This window comes from Merops nubicus, unplaced genomic scaffold (assembly GCF_000691845.1).
Source record: "Merops nubicus isolate BGI_N331 unplaced genomic scaffold, ASM69184v1 scaffold52265, whole genome shotgun sequence".
NCBI classification, from domain to species: domain Eukaryota; kingdom Metazoa; phylum Chordata; class Aves; order Coraciiformes; family Meropidae; genus Merops; species Merops nubicus.
The window spans coordinates 15,465-37,297 of NW_008608711.1; the positions used below are offsets into that span (position 1 = coordinate 15,465).

Genomic DNA, 21,833 nt, shown 5'->3' on the forward strand with positions numbered 1-21,833 from the left:
GAAAACAGTATGGATATCCCAAGGTAGATCATGTCTGACCAGCTCAGCTGCCTTCTATGATGAGACAACTATGAGGACAAGGAGAGGGCAGTAGCTGTTACTTCCTTGATCTGCATGCGGTCTTTGAAATAATCTTCTGAAGCATCCTTGCAGCCAAACTGGAGAGATACAGACCAAGCAAGCAGACTATCAAGTAGGTGACAATACGTCTGGGCTGCTGGGCTCAAAGGCTTGTTGTCAGTCATACAAAGAGGCCAATATTTTTTAAATTCTATTAACCACCTGGATGGTAAGACAGGGTAAACCCCCAGAAAGTCCATGGATGTTTACAAATTTGGGATAGTGACTGATACACTGGTGGGTAAGACTGTCAATCACAAAGAACTCACCAGGCTGGAGAAGTGGGCTCAGTGAAACCTCATGAAGGTCAGAAAAAGCAAATGTAAACTCCTGTAGCTTTGTAGAAGAAGACTTGGGGGTAACAGCAAACAACAAGTTGAAGATGAGCCAGCAATGCACCCTTGTGGCACAGCCTGCTAGACTGCATCAACAGCAGTCTAGGCAGCAGGTCAAGAAAGCAATCATTTCTTTCTGTTTTAGCACTTTTCAGGTCATCTCTAGACTAGCACCACCACTTTGAGGCTCTCAGCACAAGGAATATATTGACAAACTGGAGCAAGTCCAGAGGAGGTCTGTAAATATGACCAGGGTGTACTAAGAGGACTGAGGGACCTGGGTTTGAACAGGCTGAGAGGACTAAGAGGGAATCTGATTTCTGTGTTCAGCTACCTACTCAGTGTTTGTAGAGAAGCCAGATCCCTCTCAGAGGTGCACAGCAAAGGGATGAGGGGCAATGAACACAAGCTGCATCCAGGGAAATTCCAGTTAGATATTGGGGGGAAAAATGCATAAGGAAGATGAGAAAACTTTGGAACAAGTAGCACAGAGATTGCAAATGTCCGTCCTTGGGATATTGAAAATTATTTGGCTGGACAGGACTCTGAGGAGCCCGTTCTAATATCAAAGTTGGATCTAAGTTTGAAATCACCTTTTATTTGAGCGAGGGCTGGGTGACGTCCAGAGTTCTCTTCCAAACTAATTTCTTTACTAACTTCTTTTCCCCCTTTACTCTGCTCTTGTGAGACATCACCTTGAATACTGTTATCTTCTAAACTCACTTCTTCAGTGCTTTTCTGTCTTTGCTTGTGTGAATTAGGAAGCCAGAGATGCCTGTCTCAGGGATTCACAAGACCTGACACCTTTGAAAGACTTTTCTGTTTACCACTGTGCACAATGAAGTGGAGCAAAGTTACAGTAGGAAGAGAAAAGGCAGGACCTAAAGCAGCCTCATCTCCCTCCCAAGTTCACCGCCTGTTCCGGTGCTTTACTGGGAAAAAGGAAGAAGTGACAATCACTTTTCTCCCCTGGAGCTGAAAGCGAAGCTGCTGCCCCTTGCGTGACCCCCGACGGAGCTGGGAAAGGGCTGATGTCCCCAGCCCCTGGAGGAGGAAGCAGCACTGCCTGCGTGGGGAGCTCCGTGTGGGAACCATGGGCCAGCCCCTGCTCGCTCCCCGGCTCGCAGCAGAGCAACCACCTCCTCCGCTTTGTGCTACCTGCCAGGCGTCCCACTGGGCATCAGCAGCCTGGCTCCAACTGGAAGGGGTCTGGGTCTCTGTAATTCTGTGGGGCTGGGATGGATTTGGCAATCAGATGTGTTTTTAAATCGATACACTTAAAATAATGCCGGCTCAGAAGCTGTAATAATCAGGCTTCAGGAGGTCTATTCCTGCCTGACTTGAGTAAAATGAATCAGGACTGCTTAAACAAGGCTTTGTATAATTCTCATTAATCATTCAAACCACAATTTGCATTGAACTCACCCATTTTGTTTAAGTAGGTGAGTCATGAAACACCAGCATGTTAGAAAAGAGAGAGCCTGAGGGAAAACCAAAGAACAGGAGGGTGTAAGTGGGAAGATGGTACTTCCTACCTTTCTCAGGTCCTCTAAGGATACAGGGGGTATATTAGGGTGCGTAAATTGGACTACTCACCCCAGCTTCAACTCTATTAATCTCTGACATGACTCTAAGACAGAGTTAACTGAGAGGACCCAAGTTACATCAGCGTCCCAAAAGTCCCCAAAACTCATTCCTGAATATGACCCTGGCTTGGAATCTGTTTTTCTTTCTAACAGTTACATGAAGAAGCCTGAAGCAGTGGCTTGCTTCCCCTGACTCATCTCTTGCCTGGGCAAAAGATCAGCAGGGTTTCTTTCCTTATACTATTGTAAAAGCAGTGCTTTATCTGAGAATATAAGGAAGTTTAGGAAGAGGAAAAATCCTGTTGTTTTAACAGATGGGACCCTGGGGAATTTTCAGGGGACTTGACACTTCCCATGCACTGTGTGATCCATCTAACGCAGGAGAAGCAGACAGGGCAATTTTATGGCAATGCCATTTTACAGTATCCTCTTAGGTGTGGTTTGCCCCTCTGGGGAAGTAATTCCCAGGAACTGCCTGAGGGATTTGACCTATGGCCAAAGTGACACTAGAAAACAGTCTCTTCCTTCCCACCCAGAATCTTCAGTTTTGCTTTATGCCATCCTCTCCTCTCCTCTCCTCTCCTCTCCTCTCCTCTCCTCTCCTCTCCTCTCCTCTCTCCTTTCCTCTCCTCTCCATCTATCTAAGAAACCATTCCAATTCACCAGGAAACCTTTCCAATTCACTCCAGTTCCCTCAAGAGAACCTACATCCAGGCCCACAGGTCTGCAGTGTGGCCTGCATGTAGGTTCTGTCCCTTTCCACTTGTACAGAGAGCAACTAATCCAAAATAAATCTTTACATCAGCAGCTTCTTATTATGGGCATCATCTGTCCATCTCCAGAAAAGTTTGGTTTTGGTTCCTCCACTGAAGACTTCCATTCAAAGATGTATCTGCTTTTTCTGTGCTCCTCTCTCCACTGCAAGCTTTTGTGGGTTGTCTTGCACAGGAGTATTTACCTCACCTTCTCTGAAGTGCTTTAAGCTCCTCTGCTTCTAAATCCTCTCCATGAAATTGTCTGAGCTGGACCATCATCTCGTCACACCAACCATACTCCCATGGTCTTACTCCTTCTTGTGTCATCATGCCAGATATGAACAAGCTGTTACACACACTGCCAGATATTGCTAGATGGGTAGCAGATGCAGAAATAGTGCTGGAAAGTCTGCTCACAAAAGAACCAGTATTGTGTAAAAATGACACTGGCATTTCTTTCATTCTCTGTCAAGTCCAAGTGAGGATAAACCCAACCAACTGCAAATAATTAAATCAACAAACCTTGGAAATCTCTGCAAGTTGCAAGCAGGACTAGACAAAAGAAGAAAAGATGATGGGACTCACAGGAGAAGAACTGGCCATTTGGAATCACTTGGGAAGATCCTGTCCCTGTTGGATGGGCAAACGGCCCTTCCAATGGTTTAAAGCAATGTCAGCATCAGCCCAGGATGCCACCAATGCTCAGCCTGCACCCCGCTGTGCATTGGAGCAGTTCTGCTGGCTGCCGAGCCTCACGGGCCTGGAGACACGCTGCTCATAGCCCCGGCTTTGCTGCTGCCGTCTCTCTTCGGTGCTGGAAGAGTTGCGTTAACTGCTCTAGGGGAGAAGGTATCTGTTCTCAGATTACAGGGGAATTAGCATCCGTGGAGAGGAAAGAAGCTGGTTTACCTTTTCATTTGTGCCTGTAGTAAGGAGGATAACATTAGAGGGACATTGCCAGGATTGGCTAATGACCACCTGGCTCAGGAGACTGAAAGCCTTGAGTAACTGTTAAAACATCAACATTGTTTCAGCTAAATCACAGAAAATTTATGGAGCGCTCTAAATTACCTTAATAATCTAAAGCACATGATCCATTTTCTCCCTTGAACAACAGTTCTACAGTGAACAGCTAAACCCCTAAAACCAATAGAGTTGTTACTTGTCAACCTAGACTGCCATGCTTTTCTTTCCATTTTTAAATGTCTATGTGTAAACTCTATAACTTATCACACAGCTGAGTAGCGTATAATAAACAGTGATCTTCATCACCCCTCTTTATGACAAGGTGAAGGTTAAATCTGTGTTCTCCTAACAGCACTTACCTTGAATATCATCATTGAATGTACAGTATCTGTTGCGGTATTTATTGAGGAGACGAAAAGCGTTAGCATTGGCAAAATCTTCAAACTGGATCAGGCAATTCATGCCATACCTGCAAGTTACAGGGTGATTAAAAATGGATGAAAATATTTCCACAACACAGGACAACATATAGATCTTTTAGCAGGACAATGCAGCTAGAATTCTAGTGTCGAGATAACAATATTGTAAAAGAAATGCATCATAGGAACAGGCAACAGGATCACACCCTTCCCAAGGGCTGTACACTCAGAAACGTGCAGACCCCAAGAATAAATTGTATTCATAATTCAAGGGGCTCCTTGATGTGTTTACCTATACACCTGTAAATATATATATATGTATATTTACATATATATATGCATCTTTGGACTATTGTTATGACAAATTTTCAGTGGCTTATTTACCAAGAAGCTTCTCAAAGTGAAGGAGATACTTTTTTGCAATGGATATTGCAGTTGCCATGTTACAATATAGTAAATCTGACTGCAAAGGGAGTGTTGAAGGGACACCACCCAGTGCCCACTTCAACCGTAGGTGACCAAGAGATGAGAAAAAACCTCCTTGTACAGTCCTGTGAGCTGAGTGCTTCACGGTGTGATTTCGTAGCTTTGTTTTTGTGGTTTGGAAATGTTTCTCTCCACCAAGTTGCTTTGCAGGAAACCAGCAAGCAATGACAGCTAGTGATCCACAGAGTCAAAAGGCAGGAAATAATGGCAAGCTTTCCATAATGACCCAGTAATGCTGAGGGAAGTGTGCCATTTTTAAAAAGTAGGCAATATTCAGACTGCTCCTTATTTATACACTTCCAGCACTTTGTATGACTGCTGGCTGCTTTAAAGCTTTGTGAATAATATCTAAGAAGGCTGTAAGTGCTCTCTTCTCTCACATAAATGTGATAGGGCAGTGTGAGAAGCTCAGGGGATGAGCAATGCAACCATTAGCAAGCTCTGGACTGCAGGCAGGTGCTAAATAGCTGTGCTGTGTTAGACCCCGAGTCCCTGGGGCTGGAAGCAGTGCAGAGGCAGCATCACCTTACATACCTCATCTTCACACTTCCCTCTGCCACTGAAATCTGAGGTAGGGGACACTCCTGCTTTAAACTAGAAATTGATACTGGATAAGACATGCTCCATTTGAGAACTCTGGCTCCTGCCACAAAGAGCTCTTTTCACGGCCCTCACAGGCTCTCCTGGAAGGCCCCTCAATTCTTTATTATTATTATTTTCCATTTCAAGTATGTCTGTCAGCAAGGAGACAATGATAAGCACACGCATTGTGCTGCTTTATTTGTCTGTCATGAGAAACTCTCACTTCATAACCCCGTTGTTCTCAAAGAGGCAAAAGGGTTGGCTCTTATGTTTGCTTCACATTTTCTGTGCCTGCTTTTAGAAAAGACCATGACGTGGACAGACTTCTTAGTAAGGCCTGTGGTGATAGAACAAGGGGTGGTGGTTTCAAACTAAAGGAGGGGACATTCAGACTAGATATAAGGAAGAAATATTTTACAGTGAGGGTGGTGAAACACTGGCCCAGGTTGCCCAGAGAGGTGGTAGATGCTCCATCCCTGGAAACATTCAAGGTCAAGTTGTACAGGGCTCTGAGCAACCTGCTCTAGTTAAGATGTCCCTGCTCACTCACCTTCAAAGATCCCTTCCAACCCAAATGATACTATGATTCTATGAGTCTATGAATGATTTTAGAACTCATTTAGATACAAAAAGCTCAGCTTCAGCTCAATGCCTATCTCCAGTCAAGTCTCCCAACAGACTACTAAGTTTAATATTTGCAAAATAATATCAATATTTGCAACAATTTTAATAAAAAAATAAGTGTTTGGAGTTTTTGTTGAATTAGAGACACAGAAGCTGCGGAAATTTTTCTAGAGGGTTTGCAATGCAGTGTCATCCCCAGAGGGAAGTGTCACTGCTCCTGTCACCAAAAAGCTGCAGAACAGGGCGTGTCCACCTTAAGAGAACTGCAAAGAGCACAGCTCTGTGCCAGAACATGGTGCTGTCTCCTTTCTCTTGGGCACTTTTTGGCTCTTTTCAGCTTTTCCTTTGGTGATGCTGGGAATGGGAGGCCATGCCACAGTGGGTGGCTTTCTTCCCAGCCAATCAAATGACTGAGAGCATCTTCAATTTATCTTATGTTCAGTCTGGGTACCTTTCTACTAGCTGGGTCCATCAGAGATGGACTACCACGCCCAGTCCCCATTGTATGTGGCTCCCCCATCTCTCCTGAAAGAGAATAAAGTGCAGAGGAGTTAAAAACTGCTTTCAACATTAGTCTACATGTATTGTGGGCCATCTGATAGCTCCTACTTCATGAATTATACTTACTCCCCACTCTGCAGTGCCAGAGTCTGGTGAGCCCTCTCTAGGTAGGCAGATGTAGGCACGACTGGTCCTACTGGCAGCAACTTCTTAACTCGTTTACTGTGCTGAAAGGGGCAACCAAAGAGCCTTGTGCAATATCCCTGTTGTAGCTGCACCACAAGCGTCACCCTGGGTATGGAGCTTTAGGCATGGATTTTCCAGGGGAACAACAGGCTTTGAAATTCAGAAGGACTTAGATGTTCAGGTGGGGAAATTCCAGCTTGCCATACTTCAAGGGGAAATAAGCCCTAGAAGAGTGACTAAACAGCTGCTTCCGTTGGTTTTTTGACTTTGAACAGGACAAATTCTGTGCTGCACCTGATATGACAGGCCACGTTACGTGACTCAACAGTAACTGAAGTCTATGGAAAACTTGCATTTATTTTTATAAGGTGCTCTTAAATTGTCCCCAGGGTGCTGTTAACTACAAGTAACTCTGAGTATTTGAGGGACAGACTGCTTATGCACTTTAAGCCTCCCCACTGCAGATTCTGGCAGCTATCATGGAGACATTCAGTATCAAAATTGCTTCTGAAATGCTGAGCAACACTCTGAAGCAATAGACTGAGATTCCAGAATTTCTTTCTCTCTGTAAAGACTTGGAAATCAAAATGAACACTTTTGATTTCCAAGGAATTTGTCCTAAGGCACAATACAAAAAGTGCCTGTGAAAATCAGTTTTCCAATGGATAATCCTCTTACCCATCATTTGAATGTGTAAAGAAAACAGAGCTAAGAGGATATGACAACCCATCCACAACATTTGCTAACATCTCACAGCAAAGAATTAGCAAATCTTTAAGCAACTTCCATTGCTACAGAAACTACTTCTCTAACACCAATTATTTATTTGTATCACTGAGGAAGTAACATTACTGTCTTGCTTAATAAAATCAATGACCTCAGCCAGCATTAATGTATGTGTGACCAGCTCTCCAAAGAGCATAAGGGTAGGTGGATGGGTTTCCCTGACTACAGACTCAAATTTGCAACCTGAGCATTTTTTTCACTCTTTTGAGCAGAGAGTTGTTTCCTCATTTCACATTCCTGGTCTGCAGCATGAGACACTGCACAGTTACTTCTATCTATTTTTGTCTTTGATAATTTTTTTTTAAGCAGGGCACAAGGGAAGTATGGTGGCCCATGAACTCTTCATTTCTCGTCATGCTCCTCAGTATGATGGGACAGTGCTGGAATGCAAAATCCTTTCACTCAGGTATTTTTTTTTAAGATTATTTTATTTTTCTGTGCTTTTCTCTGTCCACTGAGCTTTTTAAAGCATAAACCACGTTCTTGAGCCTATGTGAGCCTTTGCCTAATGTGAGAACTAAAGTTTTCATTAATAAAGACCACAAATTGGTCATGGGGAGACCCTAAAATCTGATGCTTTAAATGGAAGAACAAAATATTTAAGAGTCACAGTTAAAGAAGGGAATCTTGGGATGGGGGTGGTTGAAACTAGGTGATCTTTAAGGTCCCTTCCAACCCAAACCACTCTACGATTCTTTGGTTGTATGTTCAAATCCTAGTCCTAGACTACTCACCTCACCAGGGTTTTGAGAGGACTTTAAAGAACTTGTGCTGCTCAAAGTCAGCGAAATTAAACACAAATTAGGCAGCTGACTTACTGAGCCATCTAAGAAATCCACCAGTTAATGGTTACTGCTCATTCCTAACCGTGCTTGGGTGGCTGTGTGCAGTGCTCCATTGTAGGACGGCGTCATCAGCCGGAGGTTAAACTTGGCCAGGAGCGTGAACAAAACAAGTGCTGGGGACATCTGCAGTAACATCCTTCTGAGTATCAACATGATGAGTCAGATCCACTGTCCATCCTCCACAGCACAGTAACTCAAGATTTCTGTAACCTGTTTCATCCCGAAGGAATTCGGAGCACTCTACAAAGTATTTGGCTCGCATCCAAAAGTAAAAGGAAGCCAGCTTGGGCCTGGAGCACAGAAGTGCTTTGATATGCAACAGTGCTAAAAAAAAAAAAAACAGCTTAGGAGAGAAGGTGAAGAATACTTGTTACTACAAAGGGAAAGGGTGGTCAAGGAGCTGCTACTTGTACTGCAATTCAGCCAACAAAATGCAGGGCAGAATTGGATTTCTCCCACTACCTTTGCATATCTCGAAGTCGGCTGTGTAATGCTGAGCCAGACAACTCTGGCAGCTTTCTCAGATGGAGGGAAGGGGCATCCAATAGCAACTTCTCCAAGACAGTCTAAGTGGAAAATGGAAGTAGATAACATCTCTGGAGATACCTCTTTCTCCACCGTCTCTGTGAAGACAGTCTAAAAGGACTAATTTAAATTTAGATGTCTAATTTTAGACATCTAAGTTAGGATATATAATCTGATGTTATCTAATTATCATGACAGGTTAAAAAGATCTCAGATATATGACATGCACCCTAGGTCACTGGCTTATCACCTTCTCAACTGCAATGCTCTGCTGTCCTTTAAATCCTGTAATTTCTTTGTCAGTCTTCTGTATAAAACTTGCCTTGCTCCATCCCTTGTGGATGGTATCCAAGTGGTCCCCAATTAGGGCACATGGAAATACTTCAGGCTGGAATGATAGATGCTGGCCAGTCTCCCCCCATCATAATGTTTTTAAAACAAAAATTTGTTTTTGACAAAAGCTGATTTTGTACAATTATTGTGTTTCATTTAAAATGTTTCCATTAAGAAACAAAAATTCTTGCTGGAGGAGACATTTTCAGTGAGATACGTTACTGTCTACCCAGCTAAGAAATTTTGCTTTGTTTAACTTTGGACATCTGATATGTGACATCCCAGTTAGTACACACATGGTCGCTCTTTATAAGTGCAGGATGCCTCTGTTTAGAAAAAGTGACTGCAAAGTGAGTATTGGAGCAAGGACTTCTGATGAACCCCTCTGCCACATTTAAATATCCTTAAATTTGTGGCTAGAATTGAGGGTGGCCCTGCAGAGAGATCTTGCAAACTGCTGTGGTAGGAAGAAAGTCAGCCAGCTTGGCTTGTTGCCAGTTCTCATAGATTCTTCCATGCTTCTGCTGATCCAAGTGACTCATCTCCTAACTTTCAGCTCAGAGCCTGAAGGAGAGTCTAAAGCCAAGAGCAGCAGGTCACATCAGGACTGAATGTTTTCCAGTCCAGGAAAGGCATGGCCAGCTAAGGTTGGCTCCCTCCAGTAATCTCATCTTGACTGTCAATGACTCATCTCTAGAGCATTCTATCATCTTCTTGGCATCTGGGACATGAGTAGTTAAAACACCCAGAATCTAATTGTCTTTATCTAAAAGGAAACCTCAAATGGAGATTACCAGGATTTCAGACTGACAAGGTGCATGGAAACAGAGAAAGTGCTAATCTCCAGTTTGGTTCCTTCCTTTCCCCAGTTCTCCCTGCCCCCTTTCAAAAGGGGTTTTGAGTTTTGACCTTCTGATTTTGAATTCAAAGCTGTTCCTGATTCTCTTGGGCACACTGAAGGATGTATTTCTTGGGATCGCTGCAGTCCTGTGTCTCCCTGTGGAACTGGAGCTTTCCCCTTAATGTGAGTAATACATTTGCAGGATTTTTCAATCTTTACATCTTTTTCAGATGAACCACTGAATTTAATTTCTCTCTAAAAACAGTCCCTCAAGTCTGTCCTGTAACTGATGACACTACAAAAGTCATTATTTAATGCTATCACCATGTCTTCTGGTTCACTGCTGGCTGCCAGACCACCATCTGAGGATCCTGTTCTCTACCATCTCTGGAAATAATTTAGGCATTTTATAGAGCTGGAAACAAATTATGTTCTTTTTAAGTTCTTCCTCATTAAAAAAAATAATCACTAGTCTTTCATGGTAAAGATTATATTGTGTCTCATTAGTTTGTATACTTTTGGGGTCCTGTGCCGTAACTAATTATGACCTGAATTCTGCCCTTCTCTCCCACACCTTGAATAAACCTTCCTGGAAAAATAGCCTCACAGGGAAATGCTTTACAGAATGGTCCAATACACTCATGTTAGTTCCATCTCCAGACTTTGCTAGCAAATTTTGCACGAACAGGATTTTTAATGAAATAATATACTATTGATCAAAATAATAGTATAAGACTGTCCCACTGAAGCAGGATGAGCCTAGGAGCTAAACATGTACAATATTACAAGTCTGTTGTGAAAAATACCACTTGAAAATCTTTATGAAGAAATTATTCCATTTCCTGGAAAACAAACAAGCATAGGATTCACATTTTGTTTATTGCTGTACTCTTGTTCTGGTACTGTTACTATCAACCTAGATCTAGAATCTGGCTGTGCTAACAGGAAAGATGCTGTTAGCAAAGTCTGTATCCCCTGTAGAGGATGATAAACATCTCTCTTGGATCAGCAGGAAGTGTGGAACAAAAGAACGTGAATCCCAGAAGAGGGAGGCAGATGTTTTCCTGATGACATTGCTTTTAGCTTCTTTAGTTAAGAGACTTCTCGATTGCCTGAACAATCTCATTATGCAACTTGGTTCTTTCATCCTCCTTTGTGTGCACCTCTTCCAGTTCCTCCAGCTTCATTATAGGCCATGTGGTCAGAGAGGAAAAAATTCATGAGGCAGCAGTTACTATCTGAGAAGCATCTGATCAAAACTGCACAAGTCAGAACTTCAAGGGTGTCCTGAGGACACCTGGGCATTGCTTTTGCTGTTCAGTATCAAAAGGGCACTCTTGTTCACCATGACCAGGGAGCATAAAACATTCCTACAAATATTTAAAAAAGTATGTATTTGTAAGAGGATCTACTTCCTTTATGGAAAGACTGACAGGCAGGAGGTTCCAATCTTTGCTTGAATTTAGCATTTTATAGCCCTGCTTTCAGTCATTCATGATGTAAGGAATCTTCTTTGATGCACTACAACTCCTACTTGTAATCTTAGATAAAAACAGGCAGAGAAGAAACGAATTGTCCTTGCCCTTGTCCTTGATATCTTCTTACTGCTTCTTGATACACCAGCAACCAGTTCTGATTTCCAGGAAAAATTAAATTTTCCATAAAGGAGCCCATCATCAGAAAAAAAAATGATGCTTGGCAAGTGATCAGCATTCCGGATTGGAAAACCAAAGTCCACTCTAGCAAGTTAAACAACACTTGCACCCATGTCTGGCCACTGTCCCGAGGCCATTCTTACAGCTAAATTGTTAGTGTGATCCTTGGCAGGCTTTTGGTCAGATCAGCACCACCGTGCTACACAATTCCTGGCCAGAGTTTAGGGGTCAGGTTGGTCAGGCACCTCCTCGAGAGGCCAGCTGGGGCATTCAGAGAGCGAAAAGTCAAGTCATTGCCATAAGGTCTTTGCAACCTGAGCTTTCACAAGCAAGAGTGGAAGAAAACCATGCTGTTGCCCATCTGATGCCAAGGATGACTCAAGGCACAGAACAAGATTGCTTCCACCTTCATTAGAAACACAGAACCAGCTATGTTAAATTGGCAAGCACTGGTGGCAAGCTAAGAAGAGGCTTAGAGGGAAAAAAAAGTACCTTTTCTCATCCCATGGAAAAAGGGTGCAGGGCCCAGGCTCATTCTTGCTACTGGAGATCCCATTGCTTCCCACCTCTGAGTCTGGTGATGGCCCAAGGGGCAGCTGCACTGTGGTTGTTGGGCTCCTTGTGATAGACAGGTCCCACAAAAGCTAAGCCATGTCCCAGAAGGCTCTTCTGTTGTCTGGGAAATATTACTTCAGGATTGCACTGTTTGCGTATTTGTTTGTAATTCTGGCCAAGAAGAGGAAACCCAGGCAGGTAAAGAGACAAGAAGACAAGTTTACTACTTGGAGGCATGGGGCCAGGCATGTGCACTGGTGTTTACAGGGAGAGCTTACAGAGCTCCTGTGCTTACAGGCTGCAGACACTTAACATTGGAGAAACCCTTTCATTTTAAAGGCTGCCACATAGCTAAGAGGAAGGCAAGTCTTCCCTTAAAAAAACTAACAGTGAAAACTACAATTCTGGTAAATTAAAATAAAGTTGACCTTCTGGTTCTGAATCTACTGAAAAAAACTTCAAACCCTCACTAAGCATCAAGACGTGATTTAACAGAAGTATTTGTATCACTCATTAAATAGCTTAATAGTGTTAAAAGGAAGAGATAAGTTAGAAAACATGATCATATCTTACTTTGTTTTGAAAAGGAAATGTAATGAGTAAGCTTCATTGTTTGCCAGGTTTATCATAGCATGGTGAAAGTTGGACACAAGGATCCACATTAGAGGTCATGACTGTACAGCAGATGTAGCAGTTATGGTCATCATGACTGAGACAAAAATGCAATTGCTTTTATGCTGGAACGTGTCTTTTGAGCCAACAGATGGGATTTTTGCAAAAACTTGTAGCCTTTTGTATTGTAGCCAATACAAAATTTAGAACTCTGGGCCTTGGGTTTAGAAATTCCATGCCAGGGAGCTGCATCATGAACCCAATGGGACCTGCTGCCTGCTTCCCCACCATCTTAGGCTGCAGATGGTTTCTCACTAGGCTTTTGCCAACATAAACACGGCCTCCAAGCTCTGAGGCATAGAGCCTGCTGTGGATTCAGCGAGTGCTAAGTCAATTAAAGTGACCCCTGAAGCACAAGGATAGCAGGAAATCCCTGAATCTCACAGTACTGGAAGCTGGGGGGTATGCCAAGGACTGCATGCTGCCTGCTCTTACTCACGTGCTAGGGCATCTGCTATGAGCTACTGCTAGAGACAGGATATGGGGCAAAATCAAGCCCAGATCAATCACAAAATTCTTGGAGAAAAAGCTATTGAAAAATCCCTGTCAACCTTCATTTGACATCAAACGACATCATGCACCTTGCAGCAGGTCTGAGGAGAGACTGCAGCTGGAGCTACGAGGCTGCTTAGGAGCAGGGTATAAACAGGAGATGCAACCACATTAGTGCTGACACTCAGAGGCAGCCTTGGGCTACCTTCTGGCAGAGAGTGAGGGAGAGGAGCCTCACCACCGGCCTCCCACACAAACAGATCTTCTCCAGCTACGCCTTTCTGAAGCGGCTGTGGTGAACGGGCCGTGGTGGAGAGGCACAGAGAGGAAGCCCGGAGCAGAGGGATCTTCTACATCTCTAACTGCACTGTCCCAAAGGACTTGAAGGAAAGGTAACAAAATTCCTCTACCACAGTGACCCCATAGAAGCACATCTGGAGCTCAACTGTTCCTCAGTAGTAGAAATAATTATTCTTTAACTTTAAATAGCATCCAGTGGCTAAAAGCAGATCACAGAAGTAGGCTGGTAAACTCACCCCACATCAAGCCAGGATAATGGACAGTGGGGTGGCTCCTCCCATTATCATCACTTCTCCCTTCTGGATGGTGTCAGAGTCCCTCTGGCCATGGGGTAGATGGACAGGAGAATATCCACCTTGCATCCCCATGAAGGCTGGGATCAGTTTATACCATCAGCCCTGCCAGGGCACTGGTGATGGTGTGCAGGTCTCCTCACAGCCACATAGATGCTGAGGAGGGACTTAGGTGTTAGCACTATTATACGAGGGCTGTGTGGAGGCCAGTGGTGTCTAGAGACTTAAGTCTAGTCTTTCAGGATCAATTAGCCAAGTTAACTGGAGCACCTAAAGAAATGACATGGGGCCATCTGTATCAGTGATTTTTCCATCAACATGTCTGGCCAGTTTGAGCCACCAAGCTGCACTGTTACAGTATGATGAAACTACCAAAGGAGCGAATGGAATAGGACAAATGAGGAACTGCTCTCCAGTTTCTATACTAGTTTAGGAGAAAAAGGAGGAAAAACAATTCCAGAGGTTGTTAGCTTTGAAAGAGAGCCTGAGGATTAACGTGTATTGTTACTGTAAATGCTGGGCTGAAGCTTTCCGAGCCCAGAACATGCCCCAGCACAGCACATCCCCCATGGCATTTTGATTTCAACCTTAATTTTCTCATATAGGTAAGCCCTGGAAATTCTGAGGGTTACTCTGATTATGATCCTTGGATACCCTAGATGAATATTTAGTCTAGCCTACAAAGAAGTACCAGTTCAAGGATAAGACTGACTTGCCCTTTGCCATGGCAGCTGAGGAGAGGGAAAACCGAAGAAGTGCGTTTTCCCATACTACTCCTTGTGAGAAAAGAGCTGTTTGTCAGGCTGCTTCATTCAGTCATAGGTTAGGCTCAATAGGCCAAATTTTGCACATAGTTGCCCCCTGAGAGGAGCAAAATACACAGTTTGGAGCTGCTGTTAAAGAGCTCAGTCATTGCTTGTGTTTTAGGTGAAAGAGTAATGAATGGAGGTTTAGGCAGCAGGAAAATGCAGAAATTTATCCAGCTGTTTCAGAAAGGGCTTTTCTTTCTAAAATTGCCCAGAAGTTTTACTTTATTTCAAAATACTCTAAGTGCTAATTCTGAAGCCTCTGACACGCTCCTTGTTTCATTACTAGGTGGTTATTATGAGACAAGGAGCCCTTTCTGCTGACTGTAGGGGTCTCCAGCTACAGAAATTTGACATCTGTTTGATATTATTATTCCATTACAAGAATAAATCTTCACTCCCCTGGCTTTCTTGTGGGCTCTGACACATTCCACTTCAGTGACAAATGTCCCTTGAGACAGCAGTGATTTGGAAGGGTGGGAGGTATTTCTGTAGAGGAACTGACAAATGGTTTCCCTGAGAAGTTGAAGTACCCTCAGGAAGTAGACAGAATTTCTGCAGCAACATGGAGCTGAAAAGAAAACCTTCAAGTTGCAAGAGATTTGTGGCAACCCAAAAGGTTCTTCTCCAAAGAACTGAATTTGCCTGTGTCATTATAGACTTGCACAAGAAACCACAGCAGCCTGAAGATCACAGCAGTGTGTACTCACAGGTTTCCTCACACGTGGAAGCAGGCTACAACAAAGCAGCATGTTCTTGACCTTCTGAACAATTTCAGCTTCTGTTTTGCACAGAAGCGAGAGCTCCTACTGGGTTGCATCCAGTCATTCCAGTGGAAATTTGAGACCAAATGAATCTGTTTCATAGAAGTTTGCCAAACCCAGGCTGATAGCAGGATTAGCCACCAGCCCAGAGCTCACAGATGATCCCACTCCAAGAACACTTTAAAGTATGCTGGTAGTCAGGACGGTAATACAGTGTAATAGGTCCTTTCACTCAGTGATCTCCAAATACTTTACAGATGTGAATGCAGAAGTGAAAAATGGAATTTCCCAGCCCTACTTTGCAGAGAACTTTTTTTGGGGCTTAACCCTGTTCAAGCAATTAATCTTGGCTAACAGAAATAGAAAAGCTGGGACAGGGGCCCCAGGAACTCACTTCCCATTACTTGGATGAAAACATTAGATATGAGATCACTGCCTTACAAGATAAGAGTTCATTGTTTCATGGCTGAGTGTCTTCTCCCTTCAGTGCAGAGCTTAGCTCATGTAAACTAAACACAGAACCAACCCTTCCTCTCCAGCAGCAAGCACAGAAAAGGCAAATTATCTTTCTGGCCCCATCACTGACATCACAGGAGCAGTGGGTGCAATGAGCTTTGCAATTAACACCACAAGCATAAATCTCAGAGCCAATTTTGTGATGGCTGAGACCATCATCTAGGTTCTTATTCCATTGTTCCCATTCTGTCATCAACGCTAACGTTGCAACACCCTTGTGGTCTCCTGGCCAGAGGGAAGTGGGAGCGTTTCCTTGAAGGATTAATTAGTGACCACAATCAAACCAAAAAAAAAACCCCACAAATCAACCCTGACAACTCTTAAATCTTTCTACTTGTAGAGCCTCTTGCAATTTCCTAGTTGTGATTTACCAGTTTTCTAGATTCCAAGAATTTCTTCCCCCTAAATAACCCACAAATTTCTAACATAATACTACACGGTAATCAGCTGACATTTCAGTCAAGCTTTTTTATCAAATATAAAGACAAACCAGAGCACAAATACAGAATTCCCTTCTCTGAATTTACCCTTGGGTATTTTTAATCCAGCTGGCCAGGCAGTGTTCCTGTGTTCATATTCACAGACGTGGGGGCTGCATCACTGGCTGATAGCAAGTATCTTGGCATGGTAAGTGGGCAACTGCAGCTGGATGAATTGATGCACAGGCTGGCTGTCATATGGGACACATCTACGCCATGCTGCTGAACAGCAAAGGAGAGACTCTGGGTGCAGCACAATGCTGCACATGGCCCCCCCATCAAGAGATGCTGAAATTCTCCATGGCACACTCATTCCTCTCAAAACTTGGTTCACCAGCTGTGACTGAAGGAAAGGCTGGATCCTCAGCATTTCAGTCCCTATGTCCTACCTCTCTCCACCCCCAGCCAGCTGGGCAGTCAGGCTGTACACTAAGAAACACGGCTCAGCAGACAGGTAGCTGTTGTCACTAGACATGGGACATGATGCCTCCTGCCTCAGGGGAGACAGGATTAACTGCGGGCTGATGACACACATACCACCCACTCTCTTCCATTTATGCAGGAACACACACACACAGCTGGCTGGAGATGCAGAAAGAGGGAAGATCAAACATAGCTCCCTCAGCTGTGAAGAAAAGACCCTACAGCATAGAGCCAGGCAGCAGCCTATTAATCAGGCACAGACTGCAGTTCTCTGCCACTCCTTATCAGCATCATCTGCTCCTTCAGGAAAGGCAGGAAAAGCTGCTTAGGAGCCTGGGGCTTCCCAAATATTATTACTTTTCTTCCTTAACAGTTGTTCTCACTTTCCTTTTTACAGTAACCTCTCCAGATAGTCACGGAGATTTTAATATACCTTCTACTTTTCAGAAAGAGGAGCTCAGTGCCAGAGCTGCCCATACAGCACTGATGTTGTGGTTCTGCTCTTCACATATCAGATCCCCTGGTACATCAGAGATCCTCTATCCCAGCTAGTCAGTAAGAATGGAAATATGCACTTGGTCTGTCCCACCATTAAGAAGACAATGCTTGCGGTCGTGGGCTTCTCACTCCACAGACTTCAGTGCCAGCAGGGAAGCTCCTATTTTTAACAAAGCAACAGGCAGGCAGTCTGAAGACCCACACGGACATCACCACATGGAGCAACACACCATTTCCAGTTAGATGATCTCCTTCACAATGGTGAAAAGCTAAAAACTTCCTTTACAAAATATAAACAAACCAAAGTTTAGATCCTGCTTATGCTGAATGAGGCTCATAAATGCGTGATGGAGGCCAGCCCCAGCCCCCAGGGCACACGTCTGACACCTCTGGCCTATATGGACAGGAAATGGTTATAAATAGTCAGTCCCATTTCAGTTCTCTGAAGACAAATATTTTTGACACAGAGCGCTCAAGCACAAGGACTCATTTGTAGACCACCCAGGAGGCTTGCGTTTAAATAACCTTTCTTTGCTTGGACGATCAATTATACTAATGTTTATTTCACGAGTTGCAACATTTGTTCTTAAATGGAAGCAGCCCAGAGGAGCCACGGATATAATCCCACTTACTTGTTGGTAACTGCCTGCATAAACTCATCAATCAGTTCGTCGTACTGTTTCCCACGAACCCTCTTGTGTTTCAGTCCAATATAGAGTGGATCACTCAGGAGAGCCTAGGACACAAAGCAATTCTGTTGACATCCTCTCTTCCATGGATGGACAGAGATTTATGTCCCAGCCTACCCAAAAAGTGTCTCTGTTGTGGTGGTATTAATTTTACTTACTAAGCAGTGAAGGCTAGCTCACACAGATCCTCCTGGGCAGAGTCTTTCTGTAAGAAGCTATGGACTATCTTTCTGTGTAAATAAAGTTGGAGGGATGCAACGCTTCTTGCCTGCTGTAGGAAATGGAGCTTTACATGCCCAGAACAGCTCTACCAAGACTCCCTGACAAAATGCCTCACTCCTAGTGAATAAAACTGACATTGTGCAGGGAATGTTTACTGTTCATTCAGTTACTACATTTTCACAGAGGTTACCAGGAAAGCTATTGACCACAAACAGCACTTTGAGCAATGAAGATCACCTGAAGTAACTTGAAATTACATGTGTCATTTAGGCCTTTAAGTGGTAGCCCAGAGTTGATCAGAACCAGTGTTCAGATGCCAAAATGTTCCCAAGCCCTGCACCTCCCTAGCACTCACCTTGGTTATCTGTGGGTGTCAAGGCAAGGTATTTTCATACAACACATTAGTTTTTTTGGCTCCTGCTAGGATTCTAAAACCAGGCCATTCCTCCAACCAATCCCTTAGAAGAGAATATTAAAGGGGTTTTCCTCTGAGTTTGATACATAACTCATCAGGGACAACAAACAAAAAGCAGCCCTGTTTTTATTACCTCCCTGATTGCTCCTGTAGCACCATGTGCTCTGGGGCTGGTTCATGGAGCATAAAATTCTACCACAAGCAGGCTGAGAAATGCCAAGCTCTGAAAAGACCAATTTCCTTAAAAAGTACGCAAAGTATTCTGGGCTGTCAGAAGAAGAAGCTGGGAATTGATGCTAAAAATATAACACAACTGCAGTGTTTACTCCATTCTACCTGAGGTTCCTGCATGGGTGACACAGTCACCAAACCTGAACAGGCAGAGATGAGCAGGATGAATGCCCCTAAGAGCTGTCTTATTTCTGCACTGATAAGCAAGGTTACTCATGGGTCAGGATGCTCCTAGGACATGTTTAGGGTTTGACTAAACTGGGTTTATTGACATAAGAAAGCCATTAAATAAATAAACCAATGATTTATAAGATGAGGAAATATATTGGTCATATCGCTAGAAAAGAGCAATTCCTGTGTCTTAATCCCAGACGTGGAAATTGCCTCCACAGAGAAGCTCCTGGACACATAAGTTAGTTACACTTGATCACGGTCAGAATAGCAGTGCCCAGGTGATGCTGTGAGTCCCTTTTTCTGATCATCTGACTCTTAGAGATGCCTAAAAATCATTGGTGCCACTTTGGATTTTAGTGTTCCCTGGATGCTGAGATAGAAACAAGTAGTCAGAAGCTAGTCATGGGAAGGGAAGCACTTTCACCCAGGTCCCTCTGAAGGGGAGCTTCAGCTGAGGGGCTCAGAGCATGCCAGCACTCAGTGGTGTGCAGACCAGCATGGAAGAGAGCAGAGAATCACAGGATGACAGAATGATAGGGGTTGGAAGGGACCCCTAGGGATCTAGTCCAACACCTCTGCTAAAGCAGGATCACCTAGACCAGGTTGCACATCACTGCATCCAGATGGGTTACGAAAGTCTCCAGAGAAGGAGACTCCACGACCTCTCTGAGCAGCCTGTGCCAGTGCTCCATCACCCTCAAAGTGAAGATTGCCCTTAAAGGTGAAGAAGCCCAAGTCAAGTACAATGCTCTATTGACTGAAGATTCCAAGAAGTGAAAGACTAAGACTTAATTCCTGCTTTAGCCTCAGAGAATCCAACTTTTCACTTCAGAGTTCCCACTTAGAGTTCCCACTTTTCAGGAAGGACCATGTATCAGGCTGAGATGAGCACACCCTATATTCCACCAGTCCGTGACAAGCCTCTGTGCTGCAGAGATAAAATAATCCTGTGACCACAGACCAAAGACATAATTGAGAATCTCATCCCAGCTGTCATCTATGGCCACTGATTTTGCTTGCTTTCATTTTGTTTCAAGTGTCCAGTGGGAGGCACCCATGGCTGGAGTGAAAGAGGTGCAAAAAACTAGCTTTCCAGTGAGCATAAGCATGTCTGAAAATGTCAGTACTCATTCTCTTCATACACAAAGTCAAAGCTCTTATACCCCAGATTTCTTATTTCTCTCAAGAAACACATGTTTGGTTTATTTGGGGTCAAGTGAGGCACAAGCACATTTTCCAAAAATGGCCAAACCCAGGCCATCACAAATAACTATAGGATATTCATTTAAAAAAAAAAGACATCCCAACAGCTGTCCATTCTGGCATTGCTAAAATGTTGCACTTGGGCTCTTCTGAGCCAGAGTCATAAGGCAAAAATCTGCAAACAGATGGAGTCCTCTTGTCTGGTTCTCATGTGCAGTAAAGTGTGCAATCTGACAAAACACTGAAATTAATCATTCCCAATCCACCCACCAGGGAGTCTCCATTTTCTGGTCTACACAGGCACGAGTTATCTGCTTGAGTGTCTGTTTCCTCACAATTACCAAAGGAAGAATAAATCTGAGACTTCCTGCACAAAATCTTTCAACTCACCTGCCCATATATGCCAAGAGGCAGAGCTGAACCTTCAGCTCCAACTGGCAACACTCTGAGTCTTCTCACCAGGGGACCATGAGGCTATTTAGTGTTTATTTCAGTTCCCCAGAAGAGCAAAAGTTTCTTGAGCATCAAACAGAGTGAAACCTGCCCACATCCCTGCAGTGCTGGTCTAGGGATGGTCTCATCTTGGACGTCTCTGGCTTTGCCTCCACATTTAGGGAACTGGCTCAGAGAAGCATTAACCTCAAACCCTTCTCCCATCTGACTGATTTATGGAAAAAATAAGTCTTACCTCATTGTCTGTGCCAACATCCAGCAGGACAGGGAGACACTGTTGTGGGTGAACTCCCCCACAAGCTGTGTACAAAGCAAGCTTCCCCACTGGGATACCCATGCCGTAACTGCCCAGATCTCCTAAACCCAGAATCCTCTCTCCATCTGTCACCACGATAGCCTGGAAGGATCAAAAAAAGACTGTTTTGTGGTGCTGCTCAGGGCTTTAGAAGCAAACCCATCTTCACACCGATCCCATTTTACAGTTGCATTGTGCAATGGATATTTGCTCCTTCTGCATGATGCTATGTTAATTAGTGGTTAATGACAGAGGGCTGTTCACTTTTTGGGAGCAGAGATAATGTGGTTGATGGGTAGCTGCTCACAGCTCTCCTGCTTGCCAGTACTTCCATTCACTTGTAGCAGAGCCCAACCAGCATGGCTTCTTGTGCATCCTCAGCTGTGTAACAAGAAACATCGCAAAAGTGATCTAGCCTTGATTTTTATCTCTCTTTTTCTGAAAAAGAGGTCTGTAAAAAAGTATTTGTGCTTGTGAACTGCATCTATGGAATTAATAAGCTCATGTCTTCACATTGTTGTGGAGTAGCTGTGGAGTAGCCAGAGAACCAAACCAAAGCTCATTGTAACTGGGTCCCTTTGCCTGTGGTTCCATGACTGCAAGGCAGGTAGACAGAAGCCATCAGCATGGACTGTGGAGGGGCTCCCATTCTATGTATTTAATATTAGACCTTTTTTCCCACCCAGCTGGGGAGTTAAACAGTTGCTATTGTGCAATTGGTGCAATTGTCCTCTTGCATTTCAGCAATACTGTAATATGCTACCTCACTGAAATCTTTGATCCAACATTAACAGACGAGGGGCGAGCA

At 43.9% G+C, this 21,833-nt stretch overlaps 1 protein-coding gene across 1 annotated transcript in view; it reads right to left on the minus strand.

Annotated features, from left to right (window-relative positions):
• Window positions 1–21,127, minus strand: part of ME3 (malic enzyme 3, NADP(+)-dependent, mitochondrial) — a gene marked incomplete at its 5' end in the record, with an annotated part of 32,562 nt that extends 11,435 nt beyond the window's left edge. The window contains 3 exons of the mRNA XM_008940306.1: window positions 4,122–4,231; window positions 17,976–18,079; window positions 20,966–21,127. Coding sequence (XP_008938554.1) covers window positions 4,122–4,231; window positions 17,976–18,079; window positions 20,966–21,127 — 376 coding nt within the window. The remainder of the gene's footprint in view (window positions 1–4,121; window positions 4,232–17,975; window positions 18,080–20,965) is intronic.
• Between the last annotated feature and the right edge of the window lie 706 nt (window positions 21,128–21,833).